Source organism: Sus scrofa, chromosome 12 (assembly GCF_000003025.6).
Source record: "Sus scrofa isolate TJ Tabasco breed Duroc chromosome 12, Sscrofa11.1, whole genome shotgun sequence".
NCBI classification, from domain to species: Eukaryota; Metazoa; Chordata; class Mammalia; order Artiodactyla; family Suidae; genus Sus; species Sus scrofa.
In genome coordinates, this window is record NC_010454.4 from 50,814,992 (window position 1) to 50,831,524 (window position 16,533).

Sequence of the window (16,533 nt, forward strand, 5' to 3'; positions counted from 1 at the left end):
TACACTGCACCCCCTTTTGCAAAGGAATGGGAGCCTTAGTGAGTCACTCCGGAGGTAGATGCCACCTCCAGGGCCCACGTCTGCCTGCGGGGGCCTGCACAGCTGTGTGGCCACCAGCCCCCACGGGGGTATGCGTGAGGGGCACCTCCTGCCTGTCAGGGGCTCCGGGGTGAGAGCTAGGCCCCTGCAGCGGGGACCCCCCCACCCTGCCTCCTCCACGCTTTCCCCATGGCTGCATTCGTGGGGTTCACTTGAGGATGGGGCCGCCACTCAGGCTGAGGCCAGGCTGTGTGGCCGCATCAAGGCTCCGCTTGAGGATGCGGGTGGCACGTAGGGGCTTGGGCTGTGATCTTTCTGTGTGATGAGCCCAGGACCTTGGGGAAGGCTTTGTGGCTGTGGGCAGGGGGTGGGGCCCAGGCAGGCAGAGGGCAGGTGCTGGTGCACTGGCCTCTGGAGACCAGAGTTCTCGGGGGTCAAGCTGATCTCACCAGGTATCCAGGTCTCGTGTGTGCATGAGCGCCTGTGTGCGCATGCGCCTTCTGGAGCCCCCATCTTCCTTTTCGAGGGTCAGCCTGTTTTATTTGCAGACTGGAGGCAGGGGAGGCCGGCAAGGAGGTACCCCCTTCCCAGATGACCATTATTATGGCGAGAGGGTAAGTAGCCGTCTTTTAGCCAGGGATGCCAAACAAGGATTGAAAACAAAAATAGAAACGCGTCGGGCTCTGTCTGGGAGGGGCGCTGAGTTCTGGTGGATCGGAGAGGCCTCTTCTGAGCCGTCTGCTGCCTATGCCGTGTTTGCTCGGCTCAGTATTTGCAGAGCACGGCACGTCCTGCGCTCCTGACCTCCTCGGGGATGGATCTAGGTGTGCGGGATCCGGCTGCGAGCTGGCAGGGCTGCAGCTGTTCCAGGAGCCTGGCTTTGGGAGGTTTGGAGTGGCTGTGACCACCCATCCCACCTACACCTCTGACCTTTCCCGGATGGCTCCAGAGTGGTCCAGATCACTGCCCTCCTGATGAGAACTCCCTTGGGCCTGCCGTCTCCCCACCTCGCCCCCCCACTTCCCACCTCCTGTGAGGCTGGTCCCAGCTGAGCAACTCTGGAATCATCCCTGGTGGTAAAAAAAAGAGCTATTTTCAGCCTTCCCATTACTGCCCAGTGTGTGTGGGGGGTGTTTATCCTTTTTTGTTTCTTTCGTGTACAGCGTAATCTTGAGCAGTGATGAGAGCATTACGCCGCCCCGCCTCCAGGGATTTGGTACCGAACCTGGGGGCAGAGGCAATCTCGGGTCCCCTCCTTGCTCTGTTGTAACCCCAGAATGGGCTCTGACTGGTGGGGGCTGCTCCCCTCCTGCTGCTTGCTTCACACTGATGGTAGCCTTTGTTGTCCTTACCAAGAAGCTGGCTGCCTTATGGAGGCAGGGGGGTCTCTGAAGGAGACCCCAGCATCCTCCGCAGAATCTGTGACACCACCCCGCAACCTGGTTGCTCTATGCCCTGGCTGGATGCCCAGGTCCCTTCTGGTCTCTGGTCTTTGCTCCCCACAGTAGGTCCTGGGGTGATGGGAAGGGCCTCCTCTGTCCTATCTTTTGGGCTCTCCCCTCCCCACCCCAGGAGCCTGCAGGTGGCAGAGCCATCAGTGGCAAACTGTCAGGTGCCCTGGGAGCTCCCTTTAGAGGCAGGAGAAAGCCTCTCCCTTATGGAGCAAGAGTCTGGCGGGACAGAGTGGGGACATCTGGGGCCTGAGAGAATTGTTCCAAATAACTCAGAAGTGTTGGGAGCTGAATTGGCAGAGCAAATGAAAGTACAATAGATAGCCAAAGCTATTAATCACTAATTATCTCCTAAATAAGGTAATTAATGGGTATTTAAGTGGCATATTTTTGAGATACCAGCAGGTCTTCAAAAAGCGCATCTTTCCCAAAGCAACTGGTTGGGCCAACTGTGTCCTGCCGGGAGTCTGGGGTGGTGGTCCCCCCGCCAGCCCATCCCCCTCATCCCACCCCCACTCCAGCCCAGGTCCAGGGAACGTGACAGGAGGCAGGTTTCTTTTGTCATAAACATCACGCCCAGGGATCAGAGCCCTCCTGAACTGACCTCACAGGGCTGTCGTGAGGACTGTAGAAAGTGAAGGCCATGCAGATCCCTGGCAGCGGTGTAAAATGCTGCACAGAGTTTAGTGTTAGCTGTGAAAACAACCTTGAAGTTATTTGATACAGCCTCTAATTACGCTTGGTGCCGTTTACAGCCAGAGTCAGGCCGCAAATCTCCTTGGCTCGAATCATTGCTTTTTGGAGTCGTTGCTGAACGTGTGGCTGTGGCTAGGTCAGGGCTTGGTGTTTGCTTGGCCTGTGGTCAGCTTCATGGCTGGTTTGAGACCAGGTCCTAGTTCTGTGGTGGGGGTTGTGACTTAATTTGTGGCCAGCTCCAGGTTCAGGCTGTGGCTGAGGTCAAGGTCAGGCCATGGCTGGTCTCAGGAATATTCTTCAGTCTGGAGTCTCAGCCTTGATCCTTGAGGCCACCTCTGAACTGATGGAGCTATCTGGGTGCCCCATATGCTGGATTTCTTCCAAGTCCTCTAGGATCTGGGCTCCAGGTGCTGGGGAGCCTGCACACAGGCCCTTCTGGGGCTCCAGGCATGTCCCCTGAAACAGCCCAGCACACAAGCTCATCAGTGGTGCATACAGCAGTTTGGGAGATAGTTAGGACATGTTTCTATAGCAACCAACCCCCAACCAGCACTGGTTTCCTTCAATAATGCCTTTTTCTGGAAGCAGCTTCTCCCGGCCTCTTGTTTCTCCCTGGGTGGCCCATAGCCCCTTGAAGGTTGAACATGGGCTGGCTGGTCCTGGATTGGTCTGGTCACAGCCATCCTGTCCCACAGAGGGGGCCTGAGGACACTCCCTATGGGACACGTCCCTCAGAGGGGGTCTTCCTGAGATTACCCAGTCCTGGGCCGTGCTGAGCATAACGAGAGCTCTCTCTGTGCCCAGCCCTGGGCTGGGAGAGGCTGTGGGCCTGGGGAGGCTTCCTACCAGGTCCCCGCTTGGAGACCACAGCCCAGGGGGCAGCAGGCCTGGACCTGGCTTGCAGATTGGTGCTCTGATGAGCACCAAGGATGTTAATGGGAGCACAGAAGAGGCAGGTTACCAGACAAGCACTGTGGTCAAGCAAGGCTTCCAGTTAATTCTATTTTTTTTTTTTCCAGTCACACCTATGGCATATGGAAGTTCCTGGGCCAGGGATGCAACCTATGCCGCAGCCGCAGCAATCCTGGATCCTTAACCCCTGTGCCACAGAGGGAACTCCCCAGCTAATTCTTTTTTTTTTTTTTTTTGTCTTTTGTCTTTTTTGTTGTTGTTGTTGCTATTTCTTGGGCCGCTCCCACGGCATATGGAGGTTCCCAGGCTAGGGGTCGAATCGGAGCTGTAGCCACCGGCCTACGCCAGAGCCACAGCAACGCGGGATCCGAGCCGCGTCTGCAACCTACACCACAGCTCACGGCAACGCCGGATCGTTAACCCACTGAGCAAGGGCAGGGACCGAACCCGCAACCTCATGGTTCCTAGTCGGATTCGTTAACCACTGCGCCACGACGGGAACTCCTTTTTTTTTTTTTTTTTCCCAGCTAATTCTTAAAGCATGAGTGGGAATTGGGGTTGGGGTGTGGATCGAGGGCATTTCAGGCACCAGGACCTCCAGGAGCAAAGGCTTGGAGGGCAAGAACATGGTACAAGGAGGGGGCTTCCCAGTGGGAACCCAGACTGATGGGTGGAGGAGTTTGGAGAGAGAGTGGGTCCCAGCCTTAGGTAGCTCAAGGTTTAGGGGCAGATGAGGGGTAGCCCCAGGGAGCTGCACCAGCAGAGAGGAGAGAAGGGCCAGCTGTGCACTGGGAGCAACCCCAAGAGTGTTGGGGGGCAGGGTGGGGAGGGCACTTCCTGCTCTGCCCTCTGGGCTCCCATTCCAGGGACCCGAGGGAAAGCAGAGGGGACCCACCCTTGGGGGCGTCCACATGTAAAAGGACTAAAGAAAGGGCCAGGGACTATCATGCTTTATTTATTTTATTTAACAAACCCTTTTATAGCACTGAGCGAACGCCAGGCACTGTGCCAAACCTTTTTCAAATATTCATTCCTGGAATCCTCTAGCAACTTTAGGGGAGGACCATAATTAGCTCCATTTTGCAGAGGAGGAGACTGAGGCACAGAGACATGTAGTGATGTTTATCAAGATCATCTGTTGAGAAGGGGCAGAGCTGGGATTTGAACCAGTCCCATGTGGGAGCAGGAGGGGACAGTGAGAGAGGAGGAAGGCTGGGCTCTGGGAGGAGGGCAGAGAGGAGGTGGGCCTTGAGCCCCCGCCTGCCTAGGACCCCAGGACGAAGCCGAGAAGCACTGAAGTGTGATTCTGTGTGTGTGTGTATGGCTGTTGTGTGGGTGTGTGGGCCACATTTGGGCTCCAGGCTCTACATGGCCACAAAGCTCCCTCTCCTCATGGGAAGTCTGGCAGCCTGACTATTTCACAGCATTGATTGTCAGGAGTTAGACCCAGATGCGCACACACGCGCACACGCGTATGTTTGTGTGTGTGTGTGTGTGTGTGTGTGTGTGTGTGTGTGTGAGAGAGAGAGAGAGAGACAGGAGACAGACAGGGACAGACTGGAGACAAGGGGCCTGTCTGAATGAGCCAGCAGCCAAGCCCTTTCCTCCCCCTCAGCCTCCTCCTCTTCCCAGGTACAGATTGCCTGAATCCAGCCGGCCTGCCAGGCCGTGGTTTCAGATGGAGCCTCAGGCTGGACTGGGCACAAAAGCTGCAGCCATGGTCACAGGGCAGCAGGCTCAGCACCGGGCACCCCACCTTGGCCATTTCAGAGGTGCTTGGGACTCCCTTGAGGTCTGCAAATTGGCAGGTGTTACTTGAACACCTGCAGGGGGGCCATGGGTGTCACAGCAGATGCCCATGTCCCCTCCCTTGCTCAGACTTCTTGCCCTGTTTTTTTTTTTTCCTTTTTATGGCCACACCTGCAGCATATGGGGTTGAATCGGAGCTGCAGCTACTGGTCTACGCCACAGCCACAGCAATGCTGGATCCTTAACACACTGAGCAAGGCCAGAGGTCGAACCTGCATCCTCATGGATATTGTGTTGGGTTCTTAACCCACTAAGCCACAACAGAAACTTCAGACTTCTTGCTCTTGAGGAGGAAATTCCAGATCCAGCATCTCTTGGAAAGGGTCTGATTGCTTTGACCCATATTTCTCCTCCCTCCCACCCTGCCCTGGCCTGGCCAACCCTGCCCAAGCTTCCATTGAAGCTCAGCTTGGGGGAAGCTCCCGTCGTGGCTCAGCGGTTATGAATCTGACCAACATCCATGAGGACACGGATTCAATCCCTGGCCTTGCTCAGTGGTTAGGATCCGGTGTGATCTGCTGTGATCTGTATTGTAGGTCACAGATGCGCCTCGGATCCTGCATTGCTGTGGCCGTGGTGAAGGCCGGCAGCTACAGCTCCAATTGGACCTCTAGCCTGGGAACCTCCATATGCTGCAGGTGCAGCCCTAAAAAGACAAAAGAAAAAAAGAAAAAAAAGGCTCAGCTTGGGCCTCCTCCCTCAGGAAGGCCCCTGGGCCCTTTAGCCTGCAGGGTCTCTGCCTCTGTCCACAACCATGGGACACAGTGGGTGTGGCATTTAGCCCAGAGCCAGGCTGCCTGCTCTTCCTTTGTCCTGTGCCCCATGCAGGGCTGGCACCCAGGGGCAGGGATTGAGTCCATTCAGCTCTGTCCCCAGCTCCTTACTCCCAGGCACCATCTGGCCCGAGGTCTGGCCCAGGAAGAGTCGGCCAATAGCTCCTCCTCACTTCACTGCGCCAGGGCTTTCCTCACAGGGAAATGTCTTCCCCTCAGACTGGGCTCCTTCTGGTGGGGCTGAGCCTCTGGGGTCCCTGGGTCAGGGCAGAGCACCCACAGCTGGCTCCTTCTGTCTCTGCTTATTCTGCATTCCTGGGAGCCAGCGCCCAAGTGGGGAAGTGGGCGACCTCTGGCTGCAGCCATGCTGGGGAGACCCAGGCCTGTGACAAAGTTCAGGAAACCACACTGGACCTGATGGTGGCTGGAGTGGGTCAGTACCTCCCCTGCAGTGCGAAGGTTCCTATTTTCCCTGGATGCCTGCAGAAGGGTTGGGATATTCCCTTTTCTCTCTCTCGCTTTTTTTGTCTTTTTAGGGCCACACCTGCAGTGTATGGAGGTTCCCAGACTAGGGGTCCAATCAGAGCTGTAACCACCAGCCTACGCCAGAGCCACAGCAACACAGGATCCGAGCCATGTCTTCAACCTACTCCACAGCTCACAGCAATGCCGGATCCTTAACCCACTGAGCGAGGCCAGGGGTCAAACCTGCAACCTCATGGTTCCTAGTCAGATTCATGGTTCCTGCGCCAAGGTGGGAACTCCTCCCCTTTCTCTTTTATCCTTAGAGCTTTGAGTGAGTGTGTCAACGAAGGTGTGTTAACAAAGGCGGGTCAGGAGAGTCTGCTTGAGAATGTAGGCTGGGCCTTGGGGATGCAGAAGGGACTCTGCAGCCTGGGGGAGGGGAGAGAGGAGGGGACCTGGGCCCCTTGCCCTGACTCTGATACAGAGCACACAGCTGAGCACGAACCCCAGAGTCAGATGATCTGGGTTCAAATCTTGCCTCCAGGAGTTCCCCAGTGACTCAGTGGGTTGAGGATCTGGCATTGCCAATGCTGTGGCCGGGGTGGATGCTGTGGTGTGGGTTCAGTTCCTGTCCTGGGAACTTCTGTATGCCTCAGGTGTGGCCAAAAAAAAAAAAAAAAAAAAAAAAAAAAAAAACCAAACAAACCAAAACAAGGACCCCCAAACCAAATCTTGCCTCTAACATTTATTAGCTTTGCGACCTCAAACAAACAAACAACTTCACCTCTCTGAGCTTTATTTCCTGAGCCGTAAGGTGGGGATTCATGATACCTGCTCCAAAGGGGCTTGGTTAGGGTTACTTTATGTTTTAATTTTTTATTACTATGTAATTGATTTGCAGTGTTGTGTCAATTTCTGCTGTACAGCAAAGTGACCCAGTCCTGCATATATATACATTCCCTTTCTTATATGATCTTCCATCACAGTCTATCCCAAGAGACTGGATATAGTTTCCTGTGCTGTATGGTAGGACCTTACTGCTCATCCATCCTAAATGGAATAGTTTGCATCTACTAACCTGAAACTCTGCATCCATCCCCCTCCCCCCACTTCCCTCTTGGCAACCACAAGTCTGTTCTTCATGTCTGTGATTTGGTTTCTGTTTTGCTGATAGGTTCATTTGTGCAGTATTTTAGATTCCACATGTAAGTGATATCATAGTATTTGTCTTTTTCTTACTTCACTTAGTATGATGATCTCTCGGTCCATCCGTGTTGCTGCAAATGGCATTGTTTCTTTTTTATGGCTGAGTTGCATTGTGTATGTGTACTGCAGCTTTTTCATCCATTCATCTGTCGATGGACATTTCGGCTGTCCATGTCTTGGCTATTGTGAATTGTGCTGCTATGCACATAGGGGTGCACGTATCTTTTGAATTAGAGTTTTGTCTGGATATATACCTGGTCAGGGTTGCTTTAGATAATACCTGTGAAGCAGCTAGCAGATCATTTTTGTTCATTCACTCTTTGCCAAACACCCCTTGGCCTTCTTCTGCCTGGGACTGTGTACTGGACACACAAGATGCAGAGAGGTGGAGGGAGGGACCCCGCGAGGAGACCGTGCTTCTGGGTCTTTGCCCTCTCTATTCTGGGATCACGATGCCAACCTTCTCAAGCCGAGGTGTGGCCTTCAGCACACCTGACTTGTGCCCCCCCACACCCCTTGGAGGACCTCCTGACCCCTTTGGGCATCTGCGTTCCCTTCTTCCTGAAATGGGCAGGAGATAGACGCTGGCTGGAGGCTGGAATCTTAAAACCCAGCTGTTCTGAGTTCCCATGCACAGCAGGCAAGTGACCCCCCTCCCTGTCAGACCCCACTTCCTCCCCCGCCCCCTCTTCTACCTGCTTCCCCCTCCATTGCTGACTCCAAATACATGGGCTTCTTTCTGCCCCTTGGACGTGACAACCTCACGGTAACTTTGCCCTCTGCCTGTCCCTCCCGTGTGAGTGGCAGGATCTGTGTGTGCAGACACATGCGGCCATGTCTGGCTTAGCATGTCTGGCTCTTACCATGTCTGGCTCTTTCTTACTATTCAAGTCTGCACTCCCCCGACATCTTTCTGAAAAAGTCTTCCCCTCATACCCCTTCCCAGATAGTCTATCACTGTTTTCCTTTTTGAAAATATGACCTTTGCCGTTTGCGAAAAAAATCTGTGTACTGGAGGAAGAAATGAAGGAAACATCTTCCACCCAGAAGCTAGGTGATGGCTGCTGCTGCTGCTGCTGCTTTTTTTTTTTTCTGTCTTTTTAGGGCTGCACTTGTACATATGGAAGTTTCCAGGCTAGGGGTCGAATCAGAGCTGCAGCTGCCAGCCTACATCACAGCCACAGCAACGCCGGGTCCTTAACCTATTAAGCAAGGCCAGGGATCCATCCTGCATCCTCAAGGATACTAGTTGGGTTCCTTACAGCTGAGCCAAGACAGGAACTCCCCTACGGCTGCTTGGCTGCTTCTTAACATGATCCGTTTCTATAGGTTCTTTCTTACACCAGGGGAGATAATGAGACCCCACCCCCCGACCCCTGCCCCCCAGGTACCCACCTTTCCCGAGGTTGTTTTGGGCAGCCTGAGAGGAGGGAGGGACTGTGGCAGGTTTACACAAACTTAGAGTGTGTCTTTAAAAGCCAGGGCAGGTATGCATTTTGAAAACAAAGAGGCTGACAGTAAACCAGATAAAAGATGCCTTTGAAAAGAAAATCAACTGTAGAGTCAACAATCAGGTGAAGGGGTCACGGGGCGGGATGGAGACATGCCGGTTCAGTGTTCAGAACTCCAATCGCGACAGAGTTCTTTTGATGACTGGGGCCTCGTCACCAGCCCTGGGTGGATGTCCAGATCCACACGTTCATGCCCGTCCATCCTCTAGGCCGTCATCACACTGGAGGAGACACGAGGGAGGAGGAGGAGGGAGGTGGAGGCAGGACGGGACGGTTTTCCTCTCTTCCTAGCACTTTCTATGCAGATGTGACCTTGGCTGTTGCCTCGCTCCAGATCTGCCTCCCCACCCCCACCCTGTCCTTCTTATTCACCCTGGTGTTGCCAGCACCTAACAGAGTCCCTTCGGGATGGGCAGCTCCCTTTGACCCCCCTCCCCCAAAGCCCCTTCCCTCTCTGCCCACCTCTGGCTGGGAGGATATTTCCGCCCAAAGGAGCTGAACTGGTCTCCCTGCAGCCTCCCCCGCTGACTGGTTCTCCCCTCTGACGGGGACTCCCATGAAGTCCCGCCCATCGCACCTGTAAATGTTGAAGTGACCTAGAACGACTCTGGCCTGCAAAAGGGGGTGTGGTAGGGGTGGTGAGGGAGGCACACATTCTAGAACTTTCCTCTTTTCCTCAGGCACATGCTCTTTGTGCAGGGGAGGTTGGCAGAAATGTCCTTACCTTTCTTTGGGAAACAGTCCCACATCCGCATTAGAAACACTCAGTGATGGTGTATCTGGATTCTCAAACTCCCCTCTAATAAACCCAGGGGCCACGAGTGGGAAACTGCCGACCAGCCTGACATGCTGTCCACACTGCTCGGTGAGAATCATAAGCTTAGGGGGACCGGGGTGGGGGGCAGACCCAGCTTTACACCTCAAAGTGACTCCCTGTGACCTCTGCCTTTTCTGGGTCGCACAACACGCTTCTTGCTTGGCTCTGAGCCGCGGAGCTGGAGCTGGGTGTGTGTTTGGGAGTTTGTGGTGGGTGGGGCAGGAGGGCTGTGCCCCTGGGCTGACCTGTGCTGGCCTCTCCCTCCAGGAACCGTTTATGGGCTGGGATCTGGGCTCAGGGCAGGGAACAGGGCCAGACTCCTGCAGGAGGATGGGGTGTGGCGAGCTGAGGCTGCAGCAAGTTTTTTGAGGACGGCCTCGTGATGTGTGCCTGGTTCATTCGCATTGACTATGTGCCAGGTCAGCTCCTCAAACATGAGTCAGAGCTGAAAAGTTTCAGGGGAGTGTCTGCCAGGTAGCTCAGTGCACAGATGTGGAAACTGGGGTAGGGCGTTGCTGAGACCCACGGGCACTAGATGGCCTGGGCCACACAGAGGGAGCTGCACCCTGTGCACACAGTGATTTTACCACTTTCCATTGAATCTAGGGTGCCATCAATTGTCAGATACATCATTAATTTCTAAACCCCAAGAACGAATAAAGAATGCCTACTAGGGAGTTCCTGTTGTGGCGCAGTGGAAACGAATCCAACTAGTATCCATGAGGGCTAGGGTTCAATCCCTGGCCTCGCTCAGTGAGTTAAGGATCTGGTGTTGCCCTGAGCTGTGATGTAGGTCACAGACATGGCTTGGATCCCATGTTGCTGTGGCTGTGGCTGTGGCATAGGTTGGCAGCTGGAGCTCTGATAGATCCGTAGCCTGGGAACCTCCATGTGCCACACATGCCCAAAAAAGTGAAAAAAAAAGAATGCCAACTAAATTATGCCATGCCATCATGTAAGATGCATCCCAATTTTAAAGATGTTCAAGTATGAAAAAAAGTACCTCTTAGAACCGATAAGATGAATTTATAAAACTGATAGTCATATGAAATTGCACGTGTAGTGTAAAAATTGGTCTCCCTGCCTCTTCTTATCAAATGCTACTGCATAGAGAGACTCTCTCTGGATGTTTTGGTGCCCTGTCCTTCCAGACAGTTTAATGTCTCTCTAAGTAAGTTTGGGTACTAACGACTGCCGTGAGCACTTGCTGTGGGCCAGGCCCTGTGCTAGCACTTTGGCACCTTTTATTTCATCATTACTACAAGCTCATGGGATGGTATGTGCTGTCCTCACTTCATAGCTAAGGAAACTGAGGCACAGCGAAGCCAAGGGACTCCCCTGACATCACACAGCTTCTAGGAGGTGAGGGCCTGAGTTTGAATCCAGGCCTCTTCACCTTCAGAGCCTGAGCTCTTAATTAACATGCTCTAAGGATCCTCAGTGTGCAGATATAAGTGTATTTTTCAAAAATGGGGTCAAAAGAAACATACTGCTCTGGGACCTCGTGCATTTTTCTTCCTCCTGACCCTACTCCGTGGGCATCTTTCCATGTCAATACATAAGGGGCTGCTTTATTTTTCTGTCAGTTGCAAAGAATTCCCTCTGTGACTGCCCATGAACCCATGTCTGGCCCCCTGTGGATGGACACTGGGATTTTTTCCAGTTTGTTGGTATTACCAGAACATGGAGACGATCAACTATGTATTTGCATCTTTGTGTCCTTCTCTGATTATTTCCTCAGGCAAATTACTAGGTCAATTGTTTTTTAACACTTTTTTTTTTTTTAACTTTTGCAGTTAGATTATAACCCGCCAGCAATCCCCAGTATTTCATGTGCCCAGGGAGCAGGCAGCAGAGAGGTTCCTGGGAGCTCTGGGCACCATCTGGTTCCCTGAGGGTCTCAGTGTGTTAAGTAAAGGGGGCTCTGAGAGTGGGGGGCAGGGAGAGAGGCTCCTGACCCAACTCTGTCTCTGGCCTTCCTCTCCCGGTCCTGGGGCAGGAGGTGGGTTGGGGCTGAGTTCAGGGCAAGAACCCACGTTCTCTCCTGCCCTCTCCCACCTTCTCCCTTGAACCCCTCAGCACCAGGTCCTGGCATTCGCAGATATTAATAGTAAGAGCGATCACATTTCCAAGCCTCCTGAGACACAGGCACTGAGCATGTGTTATTTCTGATCCTTCAAGCTGGGGACTGATTGCTGTCCGTATTTCAGAGCTGGGGAAACTGAGGCTGCAGAATGGAAAGGGAACGGGTGCACAGGTGGCAAGCGGCAGAGACAGGACGGAACTCAAGCTCAGGTCCACCTTCTCTTGGTTTGGGGCTTTTTTCTCCTGTGGAGGCTGCAATCCTGAACTGGCCTGCACATATGGGCAGCAAACATCACCCGTGCCTGGCGCGGTGTCTGTCTGCTCTTCTCGGCCTCCACCTTCTTGAAGTGGGGCGTGGCCACGTGATTTGCTTTGGCCAATGACGCGTGCGCAGTGTGCAGCGCGGGAAGACGCACTTATGACTGGGCGTGACTTTCTGTGCTCTTCTCGCCTGCTTCCGCAGGCCTCCAAGTCCCATTTTGAGATGCTGGCGACCTGAGGTGGTGGCACCTTTGAGTGATCGCTATGTCCAGAACCCCCCTCCCACCTGTAAGTGAGAAATGAACCAGTGCTATTTTAAGCAGTTTAAAGATCATTTATTAACACAGCAAAACTTACCCAATGTTTCCTAATATACTGTGTCACTGTGGCAACATCTCTTAACTACCTCTGGGCTCGGTTTGGTTGTGTGCAAAATGGGTACTTTCTTTCCTGTATGCGAAATGGATACTTTTTTTTCTTTAGGATTTGGGGTTTAAAAAAGCATAGCAGCAAGAGGGCTCCACGAGGTTCCCTGCACTGGATGTGGCAGGGCAAGGACGTGCAGGATGCTGACTAAACCTTGGTCCAGGGGCAGTCTGGGTTTAGCTCCTTCATGCCAGGATGTGGCCTCCAGCTTGGCTAACAGGTGTGTTCCCTTTGGCAGGTGGCCCTCCCCCGGGCGGTGGTGCCCCCTGGCACCTTCAAAATGTCCTCAGCGACTCAGTGGAGAGCTCTGATGATGAATTCTTTGATGCTAGAGGTGAGTGAACCCCATCCTCCCGTCACTGGCTGCGTGGCCTTTTCAGAAGCCCCAAGAAGGGGAATCCCTGTGGGGTATCTCTCTCTGCTCAGACGTTTCAGTGCCAGCCTTCATAATCATCCAGTCTGTGAGTTCCCCAAGCACTGGGGCTCAGTATCCATTCATTTGCTCTTTGAGGTATTTGCTGAATTCCTAAAATATTTCAGCCTCTCATTATACTGCAGTAAATGGATAGGCGTGTCCCCTGTCCTCATCAAGCTTAGAGTCTAGTGGGAGAGGCAAACATCAAACAATTACACAGAGGAAAATACAGTCACACACAGGGAATAATACCCCGGAGTAAAAGGTGCCAGTGTTAATAGGAAGAGCGTGGGTGGGGGTACTTAATTTAGGGTGGGGAGGTCCTTAACGTCCCCTCCGCTCTGCGGGAGTTGGCTGGAGGAGGAGTGGGAGAAAGAGTCTTAGAGGACACAGCAGGGGTGACGGTGCTGAGGCAGGAATGATGCGGCTTTTCAGGAACTGAAGGAAGCCCGTGTGGCAGGGGAGAGAAGAGATGAGGCTGCAAGTGACCCAGTGGGTGACTCACAAGATCAGCTCCCTGAGGGGAGGGGAGCTGGAGGGGAGGTGGGGACCGGTTACAGAGATTATTGCTGATGTTCAAGGGGAGAGAGGATGAGGGCGAGGACCTCAGCTCTTCAGTCCAGTGCTGGGTTCACGGCCAGCACAGCAGACATAGCAAGGGATGCTACTGAAATAATGGAGGATGGGAAACCAAGAAGCACTGCCAGACCTGGACCAGAGAGATCAGCCTGAGCAAAGGCTCAGAGATGAGGACGTGCAGGGCAGGTATGGGGACCAGTGGGGGATAGAGTCTGCCTGGGATTTGGGAGAGAGAGGACCCTCCAGCCAGGCTGGCCTGGGCTGTGTGGGGGTGGGTGAGACGCACCTGTGGCCCTCTCCCCAGCCTAGGAGGGTCCCCAGTTCTCACCAGACTGGTTCGGCCTCACTCGGGGAAGTCATCGTATTTGGGGGGTTGACTTGCTTCTGGGACGGGGCCAGCTTTGAAATGCCTGGCTGAACGGAATCTGTGCTGAAAAGACATCTGGACCCGGAGCGGGACGCTTGCCATGCCATCAACTTGTTCTGTGACCTTGGGCAAGTCTTTCACCTTCTTTGGGCCTCAGTTTCTCTATCAGCTCTGTCCCTCTGCATATGGAGGCCATATCCAGTTCAGGTGATTTTCGGGGGGGAGAGGCATGGCTGAGCAGGTGAGGGGGATGCTGTCCTAGCTTGAGCCTCTCCCATTCCTGGCTTTGGATGGAGGAACCCCTCCCTGATGCCATCCCTAAACCCACCCATGTGGGGCTTATTTCCTGTCTCCTATTGGCACCTGATTGGAGTGGCAGCCGGGGCTGACTTTCTCCATAGCAACTAACCCACAGTGTGACAACAACAGCTTCAATATTTTGATGCTTTGAACATTTTCATTTAAAATATTTTTGCAGTTCGTCAGGGCTCTGCATTCCCAGATGACGGTGATGGCTCCCTGGGGGCGGCGTCTGCGGGTGGCGTGGGTCAGCTCCATCTCCACCCCAAGGGGCCCTGCGCACCTGCTTTGCCTTTGAGCAGCTGTGGGTCCTTCCTGCTCCCCTCTCTGCGGACCTTCAGTGTTCTGCCCTTGGCTCCCGTCATCTCACGGCTCCGCTTTCCGGTCCCACATTGGCCTCATCTCTCACTCCTGTCTATGGGGGGGCCCCACCTTCTCATCCCCTCTTTGTCTCATCTCCTCCCCTCCTGTGTCCCCTCTCCAGGAGCATCTGTAGCTCCCAGCCACAGGATCTGCCCACAGGCTGCTGGAACCTTCTTTAGTTCTGAGTTGCCAGCTCCCTACCGCCTATCTGTTCCGAGCCATCCCTCCAGACAAGGCCTTTGCATGTTTCCATGGCTCCAGGCAGTAAGAAGTGAAGCCATCCTCCTTTTCTGCTCCCAGGAGCAGGCCCAGGTCCACGCTGGCTTGCCCTCTCAGCGCTGGGGGCCAGGCCATGAGTGTCTGGCTTTCTGGGCAGGCTCTGAAGGGTTATCTCCCTGCTTCTGTTCTCCAGTCCAGCTGAGCCCTGACCCTGACCGCGGCGTGGTCTCTGTATCCTGCTGCCTGTGCAGTTCCACCTCCCACCAGGGTGGAGCCACCATGCTGGGTGTCAGGAGCAGAGGCCAGAGTGTGGCAGGACCCTCTCAAGATCACACATCAAGGTGGGGGCACAGGGGCTGGAACCCAGGATCAGTGTCCAGGTCAGGCCTTTATCTTTGACTTATTACTAAAAATAGGACCCCTCTTACTCCCTTTCTTCCTTAAGCTCCAGCCCCCTGGCCCGGTACTAGGGTTTACCTGGTGGGACAAAAGACTCTCAAGGCTAGTGGTCTAGTAGCAAAGGGGAGTCTCTTAGGCTCTAGGGGCACCCGAGTCCTCCAGCCACAGGAGGGCCTGGGGGCAGGCAGGCAGGAGAATGGGGCTATCGGGGTTCATAACAACCCTCAGGCAAAATGCCACTTCCCTGGGCCATGGCAGCTTGACTGGTGCCCCTGAATGGGTGCTGCTGGTGGGGGATGGCATCTGGGCTCCCAGATCCAGAAGAGGCACCACTCCTCACCCTTTCAATACAGTCAAAGGGTGTCTGGGGAGCCACGGCCCAGGGTGGCAAGGTTGGAGCACAGCGTGAAGGGAAACCCCTGGCGGCTAAGGGGACATGCCTCAAACCCTGATCATGTCAGAGCGAGGGCCCCTCAAGCTCTTTGAGCTCAAGACCCCATTTTACAGGCTGGGAAACTGAGGCCAGAGAACTGGGAAACTCACTCAGGGTGATCCAAAGAGTCAGGCAGAGCAGGGGCAGGAATTCAGACCCATGCATTTACTCTCTCAAAGTATTTCCCGAGCATGTGTGCACGGACTAGTGCAGGTGTAGGGGATACAGGGCAAGTAGAGCCCATCCTAGTCTCCACAGAGCTTACAGTTTAGTGGTGATGGGTGGGAAGCCAGTACACAAGCAAGCGAGTTCTGTTGATAATTTCCATAGATAAAGTAACACAAAGAAAAACACCTCCCAAAAGAAGGTAGATTGGTGGCGAGAAATGAAAATATGCTCAACATTAGTTATAAGGAAAATGCAGACTGAAGCCACAATGAGATACTGCCTCATACCTATGAGAATGGCTCATTAAGACAACTGACGAGGAGTTCTCGTAGTGGCTCAGTGGGAACGAACCTGACTAGTATCCATGAGGATGAGGATTTGATCCTTGGCTCTCCTCAGTGGATTAAGGATCTGGCGGGCTGTGGTTCCGATTTTGACCCCTAGCCTGGGAACCTCCATATGCTTCGGGAGTGTGGCCCTAAAAAGCCAAAAAAAAAACCCAAAAAACCAAAAAAAAAAAAAAAAAAACCAAAAAAACAACTGACCAGGATGTGGAGGCACTGGGACTTTCTTTTCTTTCTTTCTTTCTTTTTTTTTTTTCCTTTTTAGGGCCACACCCACGGCATATGGAAGTTCCCAGGCTAGGGGTCAAATCAGAGCTACAGCTGCCGGCCTAAACCACAACCACAGCAACACCAGATCCGACCTGCATCTGCGACCTACACCACAGCTCATTGCAACGCCGGATCCTTAACCCACTGAGCGAGGCTAGGGATCGAACCTGCAACCTCATGGTTCCTAGTTGGATTCATTTCCACTGTGCCACGACGGGAACTCCG

General features: G+C 53.7%; 1 protein-coding gene across 2 annotated transcripts in view; it reads left to right on the forward strand.

Moving 5' to 3' along the window:
- PITPNM3 (PITPNM family member 3) overlaps positions 1–16,533 on the forward strand; it is a 92,015-nt gene that overhangs the window by 8,690 nt on the left and 66,792 nt on the right. For both annotated transcript variants that reach the window (XM_013981242.2, XM_021067716.1), the window contains exon 2: positions 12,690–12,785. Coding sequence is in view for 1 of the 2 variants with exons in the window: in XM_021067716.1 (XP_020923375.1) it covers positions 12,690–12,785 (96 nt within the window). In the remaining variant the exon portion in view is untranslated. The remainder of the gene's footprint in view (positions 1–12,689; positions 12,786–16,533) is intronic.